Source organism: Mchenga conophoros, linkage group LG13 (assembly GCF_057382185.1).
Source record: "Mchenga conophoros isolate Kocher_MC1m ecotype Shallow Benthic linkage group LG13, M_conophoros_male_GT1.1, whole genome shotgun sequence".
In the NCBI taxonomy this organism is placed as follows: Eukaryota; Metazoa; Chordata; class Actinopteri; order Cichliformes; family Cichlidae; genus Mchenga; species Mchenga conophoros.
Window position 1 is genome coordinate 637,649 of NC_140538.1, and position 18,060 is coordinate 655,708.

General features: G+C 41.8%; 1 protein-coding gene and 1 long non-coding RNA gene across 2 annotated transcripts; both read right to left on the reverse strand.

Moving 5' to 3' along the window:
* Positions 1 to 1,793: 1,793 nt before the first annotated feature.
* Positions 1,794 to 9,982, reverse strand: LOC146560532 (uncharacterized). The gene is made up of 2 exons (XR_014894761.1): positions 8,987 to 9,982; positions 1,794 to 5,402 (listed from the first exon to the last, which is right to left on the reverse strand). It is a non-coding gene; the product is annotated as an uncharacterized LOC146560532 (long non-coding RNA).
* A 612-nt stretch (positions 9,983 to 10,594) lies between these two features.
* LOC146560533 (uncharacterized) lies at positions 10,595 to 12,159 on the reverse strand. Its single transcript, XM_085243158.1, has 2 exons — positions 10,975 to 12,159; positions 10,595 to 10,603 (listed from the first exon to the last, which is right to left on the reverse strand). The coding sequence occupies exons 1-2, from the start codon at positions 12,157 to 12,159 to the stop codon at positions 10,595 to 10,597; spliced, it is 1,194 nt and encodes a 397-aa protein (XP_085099284.1).
* Between the last annotated feature and the right edge of the window lie 5,901 nt (positions 12,160 to 18,060).

Sequence of the window (18,060 nt, forward strand, 5' to 3'; positions counted from 1 at the left end):
TGTTTTGTTTGGGAGGAGAGCTTCATGTTTGTTCCACTAACACTTGTCTTGGTCTGCCTTGCAGTAACCCTACGATATGAAGGATAACTAAGATCCCAAAGGGGTATGTACCCCTGACACATAGAGGAAGTGGCAGTGATGAATGAATCCATCATTGACTAGAAAAGGTTAGAACAAAGGCTCTAATAATGGCAGCACATGAACAGGCACCAGATCTATGGAGGCATAGGCAAACCACATCCCACAGGACGCAGGTTGCAGACTGTACAAAGGTACGCTATAGACTATCTGACACATAGCAGCAGGATGTGAGATGCAAACTGAGGCAGGGGACACTGAGAGGCACAGCCAAGCGGCTGGGATAGTGTACAAGAAGATCTGTGCTGTATGTGGACAACAAGTCCCAGCGGGAGACGCCACCAAGAGTGACTGAGAACAAAAGGGCTCAGGTGTATGGGACTTTCTGTGTCAATCCCCCGAAACCCAGGTACAGTGCTTCCGAGGTGGAGCTGCAGATAGGCAAAGGAAATAAGACGTGACTTTGTCTTTTCTCTTCATGTCACAGAGTGAAAACAAACCCTGATTAAAGATGAAGAGAAGAGATTTTACAGTTTGGATATAGAATTGAAAAAATGATTTACTTTGCAATGAGGAAAAAATCCATCATTTATTAAACTAACACACTTTTTCTCATTTTAATCCATGGCCACATTCAGCCCACTGATCTCCAAAACAGAAAACACAGTCACCTGCTGCATAATAACCTGAGAACAAAAAGCAAAATGCCCAAATGTTTGGGAAATGTTAAAAATGGATAGCAATGAATAATAATAAATAAAACAATGTTATCGAGTTTTACTCGGCCAAAGAAGAGTGCAACTGCTTATTCTAAAATTAGTGGAAAACTTATTTTGTATCTGCTTTTTTCTCTTTTAACCTTTTATAGCTATCAGCTGTGTCCTCATCATCCATTTAATGTTGATAGTACGCCTCCTAGTGGTGTCAGGAATAATTTCAGAATGGAGATTTTAAAGATGTGATTCAGGCCCTTATCTCATTAAATAATGACTTGCTTGTTTTGTTTTTTATGATTTTGTTTCTCTTACATGCCCTTGTATGAACAAATGTACATGGATGCTGTTGGTCCAATAAGTCAGAGACGACACACAGCCAGCATGTTTGTGTCCTAATGCTGGAGGTCACCTGGGCTGTAGAGAGGCTGAGCACCCTGATAACTGTAAGGAAAGCAACACAAATAGATTTATTTGGAATATAGTGAAGGTACTTTTTCCATAAACAACATGCAACATCAGAAGTACTAAAGTAAGTAATGACTATCCTAATATTAATATCCTAACACTATTTGTATGAAATCTAGAGCAGTCATGCACTTCTGAGTTGGTGAAACACCAACGTGTTACTATGGAGTAGGAAAGGGAAACTGGGATGTGTAAACAGAAATCCTGACAGAGCCCCACTGACTCTGTGTCCAACTGCAGCAAGTGCTCTGTCAAATGAACTCACTAGAGGGCAGCATGGGACTGTCTCTACTGCCACCTAGTGGTGACTGGAGCTGGAGGACAGGATGGGGATGGGGTGGTTGATTAGTTTTCATGATTTAATTTCATTGGTGACTTTTTTTGTTACAGTACACTTTCAGTTAAAGAAGAAATGCTCGGGGAAAAGATTTAGAACAAATCAATTTCAATTAAAGGTGCTGTTGGGTCTAAACTCAGACCCCGCTGTATCCAGGACTTATTCCCATGAAAGAAAAGCAAGGCAACAGTGTTCGATCGATTTCTTGCGCAAGGGAGGCCTCTCGTCTGTGACCAGCACGTTGAAATGACCACGCTGGTGGCCTCCTCTCGCCGCCTTTTATTGACAAACTTCAAACAATAGTTTACAAAACACCTCCCCTTGCAACCCCCTTTGGTTACAAAGACAAGGCACTGTATGTAAGTGTGTGTGTGTGGGTGTTATGTGAGAATGTGTGTGTGTGTGTGTGTGTGTGTGTGTGTGTGTGTGTGTGTGTGTGTGTGTGTGTGTGTGTGTGTGTGTGTGTGTGTGTGTTTGATCAAAGGGTCATAAAACCTAAAAGCAGGAACAACATCCTTGGTCATAAAGAGGGTAGTCTTCCCCCACACCCAATGTATGGTTTACCAAAGATAACACAGTGAAACCATACAAAGGGTAGGAAGCTCTACCAAACATCAAACAGATCTTCAAGTTAGGATGTATCTACAATAAAACCTCCCCCAGCACAGAGTGGCTGGAGAGGTGGTCAGGATCAAAGGAATGGCTTTGATCCTACTGCTTAAACTAAGACTGTACAAATTTAAGAAACACAATGGCAACATTCAACAATTAGACTTAACATTTCCCTCCTTTTTGTCATTGTTCTTAAATTTCAACTTATGCACCCTTTGTTTAGACAGTGTCAGTGTAGATTTCATTCATGCACAGTAAACTACATCCTATACATAAGCAAATCAGTATCAACAGTTCAAAAACAGGAATTAATATCTTCAAAAGAAGATGCCACCAAGGACCAGACAGTAACCAAGCTATCCAGCCTTGTGGCGGATCTACTCCTGTCGTGCAATTCATTATGTATTTCTTCAAGTAAACAACTGAATGTCAAAGGTCAAACAAGAAGAATCATCATTCTCAAAAATCATATGTCACTACAATCCAACTGTATACAGACATAGGTATTTAAACGCATCAGTTGACTTTATTGTTTGTCCATGTGGCTCTCAGCTAACTTCAAAGCTGCAGCCTGGTCAACACCCTTCTTTATGACTCCTATCAACCCCCCAAATCTTCTCACTGTAGGCATCCTGTGGGGGTTAGAGTCAACTTGTGAATTATCTGCATTTACAACTCTTCTCCTGTCCTGTTGTCACCACAGAAAAAGCTTTGTAAAGGAAATTGGATCCAGCTGTTTTGATCTTCTTGGCTCAAAACCTCAAGTGTTCATGATGTAAATGTAGACAAAAGGCTTCTCTGTTTACATCCTTCTTGCAGAAGACAAAAGAATAAGTGATGTTACCATGTTCCATGGTTAATCTCCAACTTGGGCTAATCCATTGTCCTTCGTACACATAGGCAATTGGCCTGTTTCCAGTTCGTTTAACTGTATAATGTCCTGCAACAAGTCATATTCTTTGAGTCAGACGAGCAGGTCTGTCTCACCAGAGCAGTTCACCTTCCCAGCTACTGGTGAATCAACCTTCCATTCAGGTTATGAGGAATTGGAAAGTTGAAAAGTTGGCAGTGTTCCTGGATGTGTTGCTAAAGCAACCAAACAAACTGTCTCGCTCCAAGTGATGCTATCCGGTTGTGTTCTTAAACTGCCACCAGTAGTTGGTTGAAAACCCATGCGGGTACTGGGTGTGATTTGCTCTGTCCCAATGCGCTCCTGTCATCCCACTCAGGGTCCACAGGCACAAGAAGATGCACAGCACATTCCCAGCCATTCTGATGAGTACCTGTGGCTCAGTTGGTTTCTTCACCGGATTGAGACGAGGGGCCCTGGAGGCTTTCCCCCCCTTTGTTCCCGGTCTTCCTGCCACTTACTCCGAGCTGGCCTGGATGTGTGTCACCTTCTTGCAGTGCGCTTGATGTATCCAAGTGTTCCTTCCAGCAATCTTCACTGCTGTGGTCGTCGTCAGCAGCATCCGATATGGACCTTCCCACCATGGACTGGACCAGCACTTCCTCTCCATGGCCTTATCATCATCCAATCTCCAGACTTCAGGCTCTGCTCCTGCGGAGAAACAGAATCATCTGGCAGATCATTTGTTCTCATGACTACTTTACTTTTAAACATTTTCAAGCATCTAATCTGCTAATATGCTCTCTCTTCTGCTTTTCTATCATCACTACAGAAGACTGGAACTCTAAATGCTCTAACATGTGTAATCTCAAAGAGTCAGACCATTCTCTGTTGGAGTAATCCTCATGTACTTATTCTATACAGTCTAACCATGTCCTGCCTGTCTTCCTAAATCTTAACTTTACTGTCTGCAAAAGTTTTTTTTTTAAAGTATTTAATAATCCTAGAGTGAGTATAACGACTGCTCATCTCCCTCCTGTTTGAGACATGGCATAGCCAATGGCTCAAAATAGCAGCAGTCTTATACAAATTATTAGGCAGTACTGGTTTATCACACAGATAAAAAAATCATCCTGCAAGCTTGCTCCCTCTGTAAGTCACAACTATTGTCCTGCAGTAGGTGAGTGGGCCTGCATGTCTGCTAATGCTGTACTGATAAAAGGTTAACACCATGTTTAACTAAAGCTGCCTCTTTTGCGATCTTATCTGCAAAAACTTCCCCTAATGCAACCGGATCTTTCCCTCACATGTGTGCTGCACATTTACAAACGGCAATTCCACTGGTTAATAACGCTGCATCCAGCAGAATTTGCAAGAGTTTGGTGTGTTCTGCAGGTTTCCCTGTAGAGGTTGTCACACCTCGTCTCACTCACTGCACTACAAAGAAATGTACAGTAGCAAATGTATACTACCTATCAGTGTATATTGTCTCTCTACAGCTTTACACGCTTCCGTTAAAGCTAGCATCTCTGCTGCTCAAGCAAACATGAAACATGCTAGTTGTCCTACATAGATAACTCTCTCTCACTGTCAGCTACAGTAAAACGTGTTCTAGTCTGTCCCTCTGCTGTTGTAAAACTCAAATCATCAACAAACCAAACCTTTCCCTCAACGAGTGGCACATCTATTAAGTCATCCCTCAGCTTACACGTCTTCTCCTCGCGCTCTCTACACTCATGAGAAGTGTCCTCCTCCGTTGGCAAAAAGGGTTTGACAGATTCAGAATTCTGCACCACTTTATGGTAATATGTGTGGTTGTGAGAGTAACAGTAACATTAAAGACAAGTGTCTTGTAGGTGACAGAAATGTAAGTTTAGTCTGCAATAGTAAACATCTACCTCGTGTGGAACTAACAATTGCAAAAGGTGAAATAAACTATTGAAACATTGTACAGCTTAAGCTGCTGCACATACTGATCTCACGCATGGAGGTAAAGCACGAGCAACTAGAGCTAATCTTTTAGGATAGTAAGTTACTGGCTTCACTTGTGGAAAAAGTGCTGTTAGTTATTTTACAGTCACCTGGCATTTGTGCTGTTCACAGAACCACAAGTCCATCGCTGGACCTCCTCTGCGCTGTCACTTTTTGGAGCTTGGCACGCTCCCTCAGGTTCCATTTTCCAACGCTGAAAGTCTCCTTGTGACAATCCTTTGGAAGCCCAGTAGCACAGCTCTCTGTGCTGAAGGTGATCTCCGATCCTCCTGAAGACTCCCTCCAGGCCTCAGCTTCCATCTTGTGGACGATCCTCTCAGTCTCTCCTTCTCATCATGGCACCTCACGACATCTACAAATTGAAAAAAATGACACTCCTCTCGCCACACGGCTTTCGCCATGTGTCAACTCCCCAATGAGACATGTACAAGAGTGTTGCACAGTCTCCCTAAAACAATCTCCAGGGTTTGTCCCTTGGAGCAGCTTCACTCCAAGCTGTAACCCTGTGTAAGAACATTAATCAGCACTTAAATGTTCAGCTTGTTTAACTCCCAGCTCCTGTATCACAGAAGACAAAGTCTTAAATTTAAACAACTTCACATTTGCAACCAACTGTAGATCATAAGAGTAATAAAGTATTCAGCATCACAGAGACAAGTATCATTGCAGGTTTATTCTAAACTCATTAATCTCCTACGTTTTCCCATAATTTATTCCAAATTATTTAACATCTCAATGTTATTCCACATTGTAATCAGTGAACTTCACTTATAGGCCATCAAAGCCTCATCTGAACATGGATGCACCACTTGCATAGGTTTAATACTTGTAAATAAACAGCTAATCACACAAATCACTGCAACAATAATAGAAAACATTGTTTAATATTAATTCTGGACCCCACCTCTTGACGCATGGACACTTCTCATGCGTCAACTCACCAAACCTGGATCCCTGTCTTAAAAACTGGCTCCACCAGGAGCCTGCATACTCACCATCATGGCCTGGAAAACAAGATCTGGAAGTAAAATCAAACTTCACACTTATAAACAAGTATATCACAAGGGTAACAAGCATTCAGCATCAGCAAGACAAGTGTCATGTGCAGGTTTTCTCAAATCATTAAATCACTATTGTTACCATAATTCGCCTCAAACATGGATCATCCCATGTGCTCAGTTAACATTAATGTAATCGGTGACTTCTCTTAAGCAAAGTCACTCCACTCATATATTTATTATGGGTCCAAAAGTGGCCAGCAAATGAGCCCATAATAAACTATTCCATAAATATCGTAATCTCTTATTTGTTTTACTCATGTCACTTGTCCGCTTCTGCTGAATGCTACATGCACTCTTAAAGAAAACAAAACCTGTAATAAAGAAACAAACATCCACCAGTTGTTCTGCTAAAAACCACATCATCAAATCACATGAAAAACTGCAATGCTGTAAGAAAAAATGCAAATGTTAGCGCTGCGCAGGTGTGTACACACTTTCTCACAGTAACTTCTGTGAGTACCACAAGCCCATGAATAACACACCTCTGATAGATTCACAAACATAAAAATGGCATTTAAAAGGTTAAACCATCACGCAACCTCAGATGTTGCTATCATCTTTCTGCTCCTGTAACAGAGACACACACAGAGATACATCCACACCTTTGTCAAGTGGGGGTTGACTTCACACAATGGTGTTAAGTCAGTCAGTCAGTTCCCGATTTATTTTAAAATTCTTACTCATTCACTCAGTGATTCCTTCTTTTGCTAATTGTGGAAATTATCGTCGCATTCGTTTCCACGCTCAGCAAAACAACGTCATTTCAAAAAGAAAAATAATTTAGACTGGATTTCCTCGTTGAATCCTTTTGGACAGGAACTTGTTTCCTGATTGTCCCAAATAAGAGCCCATTTTAATTTTGGGGAAGCTCACTTTGCAACAGTTTTCTCGACGACGCTTCGATTCTAATCGTGCAGATCTGCTCAACAGAGATCATCAAACAAAACTTTCAGTGCACCATGAAAGTAACAAAATAAAAGAAAGAAAATAAAAGAAATCAAAGAAAATAAAGGAAAGATAGGCCTTGTTTAAATCATGACACGTGTTCTTCATGCCAGGGGGATAAATCGTAACAAAAGACAAATCAAACAGCCAGTTTAATCTCAAACATTCATCCAATCAGCCATACACACAACATACAGCATAACCCTGTTGTCTTAGCACATAATAAGTTTTAGTTCTCATGTAACTAAATGTGTGCCATGGTAAAACTTCTTCACACACCAGAAACTCACAATCAGCTCACTCAACTCACTCATTTAAGACCTCTCATCAGCATTCTGTTTCCTCCTCTATGATGCAACCATCTGTCCTCCTATAATATTCAGTCCACTAGTCTATGTATCACTTTCATCTTACTAGTGACTTGGACAAGATGACAAACAGAATCTCATGCTTAAGATGCTGTCTGGTCTCATGAGTATCATTGTATGTGTATATGCATGTAGGGTTAGTATGGTTAATGCATTTTCAGTATGTTTTTGTGTTCATCTCTCATCACACTTCCATTATTCTCATCACTGCTTAAAACAACACACATCTCTCTGTTTTTTTTCTTTAACTGTACTTTTCTCCAAAACAGAAAATAGCATTACAGCTGTTTCAGACTGAGAAACACCAAACACTCTTCGTGCTATCATTCATCCACACAACTATTTTATTTCTTTTTGTCCACTGGGCAGGTGACATGCAGAATCACGTCTGCCCCAGCTGGATACCTTTCACACACACCATGACGTCAGACACTCTCACACTCATGGAATTGATCAGGAGAAAAACTTTCTTCATCTTCACACTCTGTTACAGAAACACCATATGTTTTGTTTTTTTTTTTTTGTTTTTTTTTTGTGTTGTGTCAGGGATGGATATGTAGTTGTAACGTTTGTGTTCACTAACTTTACTTTCTGTTTCCTACCCTGCCAAGTCTGTCTTGGACTCAATGCTGCTCCTAATATGCCTTTAATCTCTCCTCCACTTCTGCCTCTGCTCTCTCACGCTCTTCTCTGACTCTACTTTCTGCTAACATTCTTGCTCTTTCTAATGCTTTTCTATGGTGTTGTTCTAGAGTAGTTGCAGTGGATTGAGCTGTAGTTTCATCCTCAGGTTTCACAACTACTTCTTGCAATATTGCTCTTTTAACATTCTGTGCTTCTCTCCTCTTCTGAGCCTGCTCCAGCCACAACTTAGCAACTGCTAACTGCAATTCCTTCCTCTGCTTCGCTTTACCTGTTTTACCTGCTACACTTACAGCTATTCTTTCTACCAGCATTTTACACTGAACTTCCACTAATGTCCCTTCAAATCCACATTTCTTATACCAACAACCTACATACTGCGTGCTGCCTGGTAAAACTTTCTGCATAAATTTTACATCTCCTTCTAAGGCAGACTTACACATTTTATTCTCCATTACAAGACAACAATCAGCCACACTCACGCAGACCACGTCTGGCCCGCACACACACAACATAGGCCTATCGCTTGCGTCTGCACGCACAGCTAGCGCTCTCTGTTGAAAACTCTCAAACGCCCCATATGGCGGAGAATTCAACCTTCGGACACTCTCCAACGCCCCAAATGGCGGAGATTCCGGACTCTGAACCTAGGTTCTCTCCACGCCCCAAATGGCGGAGAACTCTCTACGCCCCAAACGGCGGAGAAGCCTGCGTCTCTCTCACGCGGCTAGCGCGCTCCCGGACTCACGTTTAACGCACAGCCCGTAGCCGCTCTCTATTGTTTTGGGTCCACGTGCGCTCTCGTGACCAGCGCTCCCCGGGACTCAAACGTTTCACGCAGAATCACGGTGACGCGTATCTAGGATCCCACATTCATTCACGCGGTTATAGAGACGCTCTCTAAGGCCTTCTGTACTCACTGTTTGTTTACGTTCATGGGAAGAGTCTCTGGATCCCGTCAATCGTCATCCATCCCGAGGGGAGGTCAGGCGCAAACTTCCCGGCCTGGTGGCAAGCCAAAAACACCAGGGCTTTACGTCAATCATCCCAGACGTTGCGGTGGCGTCCTCTCCCTCTCCTCGGTGGATGCAATGTGTTAGGCTCCGGCTCCGAAGGACCAAAAAATGTTGGGTCTAAACTCAGACCCCGCTGTATCCAGGACTTATTCCCATGAAAGAAAAGCAAGGCAACAGTGTTCGATCGATTTCTTGCGCAAGGGAGGCCTCTCGTCTGTGACCAGCACGTTGAAATGACCACGCTGGTGGCCTCCTCTCGCCGCCTTTTATTGACAAACTTCAAACAATAGTTTACAAAACACCTCCCCTTGCAACCCCCTTTGGTTACAAAGACAAGGCACTGTATGTAAGTGTGTGTGTGTGGGTGTTATGTGAGAATGTGTGTGTGTGTGTGTGTGTGTGTGTGTGTGTGTGTGTGTGTGTGTGTGTGTGTGTGTGTGTGTGTGTGTGTGTGTTTGATCAAAGGGTCATAAAACCTAAAAGCAGGAACAACATCCTTGGTCATAAAGAGGGTAGTCTTCCCCCACACCCAATGTATGGTTTACCAAAGATAACACAGTGAAACCATACAAAGGGTAGGAAGCTCTACCAAACATCAAACAGATCTTCAAGTTAGGATGTATCTACAATAAAACCTCCCCCAGCACAGAGTGGCTGGAGAGGTGGTCAGGATCAAAGGAATGGCTTTGATCCTACTGCTTAAACTAAGACTGTACAAATTTAAGAAACACAATGGCAACATTCAACAATTAGACTTAACAGGTGCATTTGTTATTTTTATAATTATCTGAGTTATTACATCTCAGATTGTGAGCACATGCATATTTCAAACATTTACTGCATAATTAGATTTATTTCTCATAAAAATGTCAGTGTATTATTATATTCCATTGCTATTTATACAACAGTAAATTAAACATGATAGGTAAATTAAAATATTCACATTCTTTGCTGCAAAGTCTTATTCGGTCTCTGTGTATATCTCATTTTATTCCACAATTTCTTCTTTTGTGGATGTTGGGAGAAAACTCTGTAAAAAACCCAGGAGAAATAAAGACACAATGAGACAAAGTTACTTTCTTTGCTAAACGTGTACACGGGTGAGCTGCTGAGAACAACTCACACCATGAACAGAGGCTTGGCACTTTTTATAGGAGAGACAGTGAGAACAGGATAAGAAAATAATAAACAGATAAAATAAACAACTCCATATGTGGTGCTAGTCTCGTCAGCAGAGAGCTGGGAGAGAGCTGTGAGAGATAAAACAATCTAAAACAATATGTCTTTGCTGGGAAAGTCTAAAAGGATAATTCTAAACTAATCTAACCATAGACAAAGGGCATCTTTGTACATTTAAAAGAAGGTAAAGAAACAGAATCATTTTTCCTGTAACATATTCCCTCCTGTTTTAACTTATTTTAAATGTATACAACAATTGTCTGTAAAGGTTATTTATTAAGTATCTTTAGCAATTTTTTAATTGTCAAAATGTCAGCATAGCAGAAATGTAAATCATGTGGTCTAAAGAATAAAACAAATAAAATAAAAAGAATTAAGGAAAATACAGTAAAAGAAAGCATAAAAGTAATAATGAAGAAAAAAAAATAAAAATAAAACTACAAAAAATAAAAGAAAATAAAAGAATAAGAAAATCTTATGTTGTACCTGTATAAACTACTAATGTGTTAATCAGTGCATGATCACTTGACAAGTCATTTTTAATCACCACGTCATTTATTAGCAGCTATTACAAGTTCCTCTAACAGAATTGCGACGGGATGCTGTTCTTCTTGAGGCACGGCAACATAAGCAGTCATTGTAGTTGTTATCATCTTTGAAATCATTACTCTTAGACATGGCACCAGACACAACACTAATATGAGCAGTGCTACCATGATGAAACCTAGAAAGACAAACGGCTTCGCTGCAGCAGCCAGCCACGAGCCGCCAAATAGCCAGTCCAGCCAGCCTTGTGGTGTGGCTGCTCCAGATGTGTGGTCAGCGACATATTTCTGCAGAATGGTCAAATTCTGCAAAGCTTCATAAATGTCTCCTCCAGCTTCGTATCCTTCAGGGATAAAAGTGCAACATGTCTCCCCGATCAGCTTGCAAACTCCTCCTTGTGATGCTGTTAGCAGGTCTAGTGTCAGTCTGTTCTGCAGCACCATCGTTCTGATGGCCTTCTGTTCTCCTGCTAAAACCGTTCCCAGGGTCTTAGTTAAGTTGATGTGTCGTAGCAGAGCATATCGGTTGATTTCCACGTGATCCCGCACCTCGGCAACTCCAATGCCGGGGATCAAGCTCTGTAAGAATTTCACTCCTCCTCCCCAGATGCGAAACTCTCCCGGCACTCCAGTGTCCACTGTAATGCCGAAAGAATTGGGTGTGGCGATGTCCACTTCACGTCTCTGTCGGCTGCTTGGGTGATGTGCAACACGTTGCATGAAGAAAACGTGATCTGATAATTGCACCAGGGCGCACAGACCTCCCCAACCTTCAGGGAGTGACAGATAAGCCTTGTTGCCACATAGGAAGTACCAGTCAGCCAAAACTCTGGTTCCTCTACTGCTGGGTGCCGTCCGTGCACATCCTGTCTGGTACTGAGTCTTTGTTTGTAGTGGCATTCGGTAGCTGTAGTCGGAGCGACAGTTGAGGCTCATCAGCGTCGCGTTACTGGCACAGGTTGTGTTGGTTGAACAGGCCATACACTTCCTCTCATTCCTCGGTGGGCAGAAAGTGTATATGTATTTACATAGGTGAGTAGGCAGCTCCCCCACTGCCCGCGATCCATTGTTCATCACACATACTGGCAGTTGTGCTGCGTTCAGTTTGTTCAGTAGAATTACATCAGGCAGCGGGTCTGAGACTTGGGGCCAGGTCAGTAGGTAGGTCTGTCCGGAACAGTTCACATTTGTGAGTGATGATGACCTCCAGGTTGCTTTCGCTGGGATGCTGTAGTTGGCCTTGGACCAAAGAGTACCGTAGCCTGGATGTGTTGCCAGGCCCAACAGGCACCAACTGTGATCTTCAGGTATGCTGTATGGCCACAGACCAGACGTCTGTGAGGATAGGGGCATATGGGTACATGCATAGCAGTCAGTTTTATTATTCAAGTGAGCTGTAGTGTTCATAAACTGCCACCAGAAGTTAGTGGCGTAGCCATGGGGAAACTTGGTGTACTTTCCTTTGTCATACAGTGTCTGCCTTTTCTTCATATAGCGTGACTTGTTGTCCCTCACGGAAGCAAAGATGAGGAGCCCGGCCAGGGTCAGGGCCGCTGCAGTTATTAGGAGCCACCACCTCATGACAACAGGACACACCCTCCTGTCGTGAGTAGACCCCCCCGGCCAGAAAGGCTGTTCCCTCCACCGGGCGAGATCACAACAATTGGGCGAGCCTGTGTCGACTGAGTTTAGATGGCTTCACTTACTCGCCTGCAGTGACTCTGATGGATCCAGGATGGTCGTTCTGCAATTTTGCAAGCGGTGGGCGTGGTGAGGAGAACCTGATGTGGTCCCTCCCACCTGGGTGCGCTCCAGTTTTTTCTTTGGAGCACCTTTATCAGAACCCAGTCACCGGGCTGTAATCTGCAAGACACTGGAGAAACATCATCAGGTTGTTGATTATGTACAATGATCTCCTTGTTTTCTAACAGCTTAGACATCCATTCTGCTAATGTGTTTTCTCTGATTGATTTGTCTATTGGTTGACTGGTGATGGGCAGTGGGAACGGCCTACCATGAATGATTTCAAATGGAGTTAGTTTATGGGAGCCTTGTGTTAAGCGCATCCACATTTTCACTAAACCCAAACATTCAGGCCACGGCCTTCCTGTTTCTGCCATGCATTTCCTGAGCCTTTGTTTTATAGCGCCGTTAGTTCTCTCTACAAGGCCTGCGCTCTGAGGGTGATAAGCACAGTGGTGTTTTATGCTGAAACCGAGTGCTTCAGAGACCTTAGTGATGACATCATTTACAAAATGAGTGCCGTTGTCTGATCGTATCAAAGCTAGGATGCCATATGTGGGTATGAAGTGATTGCACAGGCACTTTGCTACTGAAATTGCATCTGCCTTTTTCACTGGATAGATTTCCGGCCATTTTGAGAACACATCTATAACCACTAGGGCGTATTTCGACCCTTGACATTCGCTTAGCTCAATAAAATCCATATGAATTGTGTGAAAAGGGTGAGGTTTTTGACACGTCATGCACGTTCTGACAAATTGTTTTGCTGAAGTTTCAAAATTTACAGTGTAGAAATGAGAGTTGACAATACAGGTCATTCCCCCCGATGACAAATGCGTACAGCCATGAGTCACTAATGCTGCCATCTTGTGGAGAGATTTTGGCAACACTGGCTTGCCATAACACATCATTAAGTCGTTTGTCAGAACTGCACCGTGTTTTAGCCATTTTGCCTGTTCGGCTGTGCTTGCTGCTTTTGTTCATTTTGCAACACATCCAGTGGAATCTGATGTGTGTTTACTGCCATCAATGTGATGTTTGTCATTTGTGCCGCCTGTTTTGCTGCTCTGTCAGCAAAGTTGTTGCCTGTAGTAATGAGTCAGTAGGCGTTGTAAGAGGTTGGCATACTGAACCGGTTTTCCGGTTGATGTAATCATTCCTCTGTTTTGCCAAATTTTTTGCAAAATGATGCACAGCAGAGAAAACGTACTGGCTGTCTGTATGTATATTTATTAGTTTGTCTTTGTGTATTTCACTTTCGCGTATCACAGCTATCAGCTCAGCGCTCTGTGCAGAACATGAAGAAGAAAGTGGTTTTGCTTCTATTATCCTACTATCTGTGGTTACTGCGTAACCTACACAATTTCGGCCTGTGCTGTAAGGTCAAATGCTGTTCTCCTAGCTTCCACACTTGCTGATCATAAGGTGGATCTGGGCCTGGAGTTTGTTTAAATCTCAGAATGTTGTGATACTCGGTTGGTTTCTGGAAAGTGGATGTGGCGGGTGTGTGTTGATGGGCCACATCGTGTAGTGCTTTTAGCTCTGGTGGGGTGTCATTTAGCATGCACTCAGCAGTTAATTGTTGTACAGTTGTGTGGCCTGCAGCTGACTGTACAACTAATTTGTCCTTTGAAAACTGTAAGTTCGTAAGTGGCTGCCTCAAAACTGTTTTGCATTATTTCTCTGTGGCCTACTCCTACAATCTCGTGTGAAGTGACCTTCCTCTCCACGGTTCTAGCAGGCATTGTCTCTATTTTATCTGCTGTCTCTGCGTGGCTGTCTACAGCCTTGGTGTCTGTGACCTTTCTTGCCTCTCTGTTCCTGATAGCCACCTGCAAATGAGTCTCTTAGTCTATTGTCAACACGTCTGCCTTATTTTTAAGTTATAGAATGCTTCTTCTTTTTTCTCTTCTCTATAGATGCAACACTACATTTTCACTTAAGGCATTTTTAGATAATTTCTAGTTTTTCAAACAATTCATGCATCTCACACATTTCAAACTTTGAAGTTAGGGTTGTTTCCCATTTATACACATATATATATATATTTAAACTTTGCATTGCTCACAGCTCATAGCTCACAGCTCTAAACCTAGGCATTTTTCAATCATATGCCTAATCAATATGTGTCATTGTGATTCTCAAGTATTGTCACAAGTTCGTTTAAATTCGTTTCCAAAACCAACAAAATAATCAAACAAAAACAAAAAACATACACGTGTCAGGACACAAAAGAAAAAAGAAAAAAATGCTGCCACCCGAACAAGGCAGAAGTCTGCATATGTTGGCTTTTAATAGCATGCAGCTTCTGCTCTAAAAAAAAACAAATAAATAAAAATAAAAGAAAATGTGTAACATGCTCATCAGCTTAGCAGTGTCTACATATTTAATTCAGCTTCTCAATCCTGTAGTTTTAGCTGTTGTCTACAGGGTTTTGCTTATTGGTTGTTATTATAGGTGTGCTCTATATCTCAGCAATGTGTCATTCTAGGATGATAGGTTTCAAGCTGGTCAAGTGCCTCTATGCACTTCATTAGTTTAGTTATTCTCTGTATTGTCTTCATCTCACATGTCATTACACTGAGTTTCAGCAAACCTTAAGCTTGATGCAGACTACTGCTTAACAATTATCCACCTCACATCATAACCGACTAAGGTGCCTCTTCATATTAATATTATGTCATTGTTAATATTATCCTCTTTGTCTTATATAACAGCAATAGCATATTATACTATTTTATTAGTGTGTACCATTATACTACTCCTGAGCCAATTTGATAGTTAGGATCATCTTATTCAGCAAACAGATAATTTAGAATTCATCCAATCTGCGGTCACATTTGTTCTCTCTGTTGCATGGCGGACCAGGCAGTTCTATTATATTATTTATATTTTATTTTGTATCCATCAAGGGCTTCAGATGACCTGCAGTATCATCCTTTTCCCAGGATGGAGACAGTTACCTTTTCACACACTGTCCTTGGCTGAACAGTGACACAGCCTTAATATACTTTATTTATGTTATTAAAATATTTTCGTGTGAATTATTTGCTTTATATTCATTTTATACATGCTGGGCATGGTCATCATGCCAACTGTGTTTCATTGTTAATATCACTTTACAGGTTGTTATCCTTGCTATTATTAATTTCAAATACTCTAAAGATAATTTCTACTGTAATTTTCCCTTTGTTCATCTTTATTTCGTACTTTTTATATTTATATCTACTCAGTGGGGTCTGTTTTCAACCCTTTTAAACTACTTCAAACTACTGTGATCTCTAGTTTTCACTTAATAAGGGATTATTAAGTTCTTCCTGATATGGGTGTTGCTGCAGATGCGGCTGCAGGCATGAGTGTTGGTTTACTAAAAGGATTGTGGGCACTGCACAGTGTCTCGTCTTCTGGTTTTACTAAACTGGCAGTTGAGTTCTGTTCTTCTGACTGTTTATATTTTGTTTTCTTAAATCTCTCAGTTTACAGACACTGTTTTTGTCCGGCGTCTGGACTTTTCTTTTCTCACCACTGCTCGTCAGCAGGAGTGAGTTTTAATTTCACTTGCTTGATTACCCATCTTATTTGTGTATTTACTTATTTTTGTTTAAGTAATGTATACGCGATACAGCTGCTATCACCTTCGCTGGTATTAGAGACGAGAGTGGTTGCTCACACGCCCTTCGACTTTCGGACTAGTTCCGAAAGCGGTGTGAACTTTACGAGACGGAACTCGACCGTTCTCTCAAACCACCAGCACGTCAGTGAACAGCAGTAAAAGAAAAACACAGGAGCAGCTCAGTCTCTTATTGGACCGTGAAAATTCAGCTTGCTCCGTTAATTAAAACAATACACACACACACACACACATTCACAGCTTCGACGCGCGCGCGACCGGAACCCTTATGATAAGGGGAGCTCCCAGAGCTACTTACTCCCTAGACCCAGTCTAGACCCAGCTGGGGGAGCTACCCAGAGCTCCAAACCTAACCCACAGAGGTGGGGAGCTTCCAGTCGACGAGCTCCAAGCTACCAGTCGACGAGCTACTTCCGCTATTTCAAATTCCCTGAATTTAAAATACGCTTTTACGCAAGATTGTGTCAGTGTGTCTGTATCTACCTGGTCAGTGTCGCCGGGTCTGGTCCACCTCGATCGGGCCCCACCACCGTGGGTCGCTTTCTAAGACGTTGGCCAAGACCCGAATTTAACGCTCTTGGTCTTTTATCACACACCTGGTGTGTGAGCTGTCGACAGGCGAACAACGTGGACTGGTCACGGAGATGGGACACGATGGAGGCGCTCCGGCTCGAAGGACCAAGAAATGTTGGGAGAAAACTCTGTAAAAAACCCAGGAGAAATAAAGACACAATGAGACAAAGTTACTTTCTTTGCTAAACGTGTACACGGGTGAGCTGCTGAGAACAACTCACACCATGAACAGAGGCTTGGCACTTTTTATAGGAGAGACAGTGAGAACAGGATAAGAAAATAATAAACAGATAAAATAAACAACTCCATATGTGGTGCTAGTCTCGTCAGCAGAGAGCTGGGAGAGAGCTGTGAGAGATAAAACAATATGTCCCAAAACAATATGTCTTTGCTGGGAAAGTCTAAAAGGATAATTCTAAACTAATCTAACCATAGACAAAGGGCATCTTTGTACATTTAAAAGAAGGTAAAGAAACATATAATCATTTTTCCTGTAACAGTGGAACAGGAAATGTTGAGAATCCAATCCAGCCTGTGTTTCCAAGCCATGCTTAACCAACCACAATCATCATTTCACTTTAGCTTAAGATAATTCATTTAAACATAATGTGCAGTCTGAGTTTCAACCTCATGGATGTAGTAGGTTTATACAGTTACTGCACAATGACAGTGGGGTGCAGCGAAAAAGGCAAAGTCAGTCCACATAAACAAACGTCCTTATTGCATCTTTGTCCTGAGGTTGGGTGCAAAAGCAGGAAATGCTTAAAGCTTTGTTGTTTAAAAAACCCAACAGAATAATCAAAATTATTAATAAGCATTCTACTAATGTTCACTGGAAAGCACCAAACAGTTGCTTTCTTTACAGGAAAACTCAACCTGATCTTGGTCTAAACATGTACCGAAAACCTTTAGTGAGAGTACAACCAAAGAAACATGTAGAAGAATATGCAGAGAAAACTGTTTTGTGTCATTCCTCCCGCCATGTGGTTAAAATGGAAAGCCTTTCATAAATATGCTCATAGTTATAGATGTAACATTTTCTGCTATTATATTCTGATTACTACAGGGAGTGCAGAATTATTAGGCAAGTTGTATTTTTGAGGAATAATGTTATTATTGAACAACAACCATGTTCTCAATGAACCCAAAAAACTCATTAATATCAAAGCTGAATGTTTTTGGAAGTAGTTTTTAGTTTGTTTTTAGTTTTAGCTATTTTAGGGGGATATCTGTGTGTGCAGGTGACTATTACTGTGCATAATTATTAGGCAACTTAACAAAAAACAAATATATACCCATTTCAATGA